General features: G+C 55.4%; 1 protein-coding gene across 1 annotated transcript; it reads left to right on the plus strand.

The window, feature by feature from the left end:
* The first annotated feature begins 212 nt into the window (after positions 1-212).
* LOC123094758 (probable galacturonosyltransferase-like 4) lies at positions 213-1,977 on the plus strand. The gene has a single exon (XM_044516681.1). It carries the CDS (start codon positions 465-467, stop codon positions 1,503-1,505), a length of 1,041 nt encoding a protein of 346 aa, XP_044372616.1. The 5' UTR covers positions 213-464; the 3' UTR covers positions 1,506-1,977.
* Positions 1,978-2,211: the final 234 nt, after the last annotated feature.

Here is a 2,211-nt window from a genome sequence, read left to right on the forward strand (position 1 = left end):
TCACGGTGAGCATTGGAGATGTCCTAATGTTGGCCCTGTTTCTAATCAGACAGTAGGTTGGCAAAGCATTAATCTGGACTCAACTGAAGCCAATCCATATTACTCCATGTCAACACGAAATGCATGGAAATGATCCAACTATAGGTGGCAGAGCCATCTTATTGGTGCCACCACCTTCTTGTCCGTGCTCCTACCTTCCCTCCCAGCCGCCCACCACCCCCATCCATTGCCACCATGTTTGTCCCATCTCCTCTTCACCTTACACTTTCCTTTCTCCACCGTTTTGATGGTGGCCCCCCCTCCCTTCCTAACCCCGTCCCAACCATTGCCAGGGACCAGGGTGGCCACCTTCTCCGTGCCCTCTTCCCTGCCGCCGCCGTTGTCGCCATTGGTTTGCCTTGCCGGCGACAACCACTCGGCCACCCTTCAATTGTCTCGCCCGCTCCGCTGGCCGGACACACACGATGCTTCCAACCGACTGTGTCGTCTTCATTGCGCTCCTCGTGCTGCTCGGAGACGCGGCGACCGCCGTCGCTGGCATCCGCGTCGACCCTGCCATGATGATCCGGCAGCCGTTGGATTCTATCCCTACGTTCCGCGAGGCGCCCGCCTTCCGAAACGGCGCCGAGTGCGCTGGCGGTGACAAGGTGAACGTCGCCATGACGCTGGACGCTAACTACCTCCGTGGCACCATGGCCGGCGTGCTCTCCATCCTGCAGCACACAGCGTGCCCGGAGAACGTGGTGTTTCACTTCCTCGCCGCCCGGATGGACGGTGACCTCGTCGCCATGCTGCGCGCGACCTTCCCTTACCTGGACCTCCGCGTGTACCGATTCGACCCGTCGCGCGTCCGGGGACGTATCTCCCGGTCGATCCGCCATGCGCTAGACCAGCCGCTCAACTACGCGCGCATCTACCTTGCCGACACGCTTCCCCCTGATGTGCGCCGGGTTATCTACCTCGACTCCGACGTGATCGTCGCCGACGACATCCGCACACTCTTCTCTGTGGACCTCGCGGGCCACGTGGTGGGCGCACCGGAGTACTGCCACGCCAACTTCACCAACTACTTCACGGACACATTTTGGATGGACCGGGCGCTCAGCGGAACATTCCACGGGCGGCGCCCGTGCTACTTCAACACCGGCGTGATGGTGATGGACGTGGACCAGTGGCGCACCGGCGGGTACACGAGGCGGGTGGAAGGGTGGATGGCCGTGCAGAAGCAGAAGAGAATCTACCACCTCGGCTCTCTGCCGCCGTTCCTTCTGGTGCTCGCCGGGGATATCCAGGCCGTGGACCACCGGTGGAACCAGCACGGGCTAGGCGGCGACAATGTCAAAGGGCGGTGCCGGGGCCTGCACCCGGGACCCATCAGCCTGCTGCACTGGAGCGGCAAGGGAAAGCCCTGGCACCGTCTCGATGCCCGGCGGCCGTGCACCGTCGACTACCTCTGGGCGCCCTACGACCTCTACCGGCCATCGTCGCCGGTACTTGAGGAGTGAGCGGCACCTAAGCCATACGCTAGAAGAGCTAGCGTACCAATCAGTTCGTACGTGCATGCGTGCAAAGAGAAAAAGGAAGAAAAAAAAAGGAGGAAATTAACGAGAGATGTTGATGCATGCATGCATGTCAAATGCATCTCTTCCTATCACTTGGTGGATTGAAATGTGCACACGCAGTTGAAGAAAGGGTGGTCAAAGAAGAGAAACGATCGGTGCAGTTTCTTGGGGTGTTGATTTGGGAGATAACTTAATTAGGTGGGTGCAAATTGCTCTTGCTTTTGCCTCTTTCTTGGTTATTATCTCCCTTGGGTGGTTCTTGTTTTGTTCTGCTCTTCGTCGTTTTGTATAGGTCATGCTATAATTTTTAAAGATTAGTGTGCATGGTGGGAGGCGACGGAAATTGGTGCTCAAGAATATGTATACTATTGGTTGTGTATATATCAGTTTATGTTTATACAATGACAGATCATACAAAAAGAAACAACTAATGTTGATTGGAATCTTATTTGCCTGATAAGGCCTACTTTGTTTTCCGATATATTTTTATAGAAGGCAGAATACAAATACAAGCGACTCTAACTCAGTGCGAACAACAAGTATAGTTCCAACACCATACCCAAATTAATCCGAAAAGAAGTCACCGCACACATTACAAACACAACGCAAAGGAACCTGTCCTGACCATAGCAACAATGCCGCGTTTGGA

The sequence above is a fragment of the Triticum aestivum genome, chromosome 4B (assembly GCF_018294505.1).
Source record: "Triticum aestivum cultivar Chinese Spring chromosome 4B, IWGSC CS RefSeq v2.1, whole genome shotgun sequence".
NCBI lineage: Eukaryota > Viridiplantae > Streptophyta > Magnoliopsida > Poales > Poaceae > Triticum > Triticum aestivum.

Coding starts and splice junctions, on each gene's coding strand:
- LOC123094758 (XM_044516681.1), top strand. CDS start 465: ATGCTTCCAACCGACTGTGTCGTCTTCATTGCGCTCCTCGTGCTGCTC.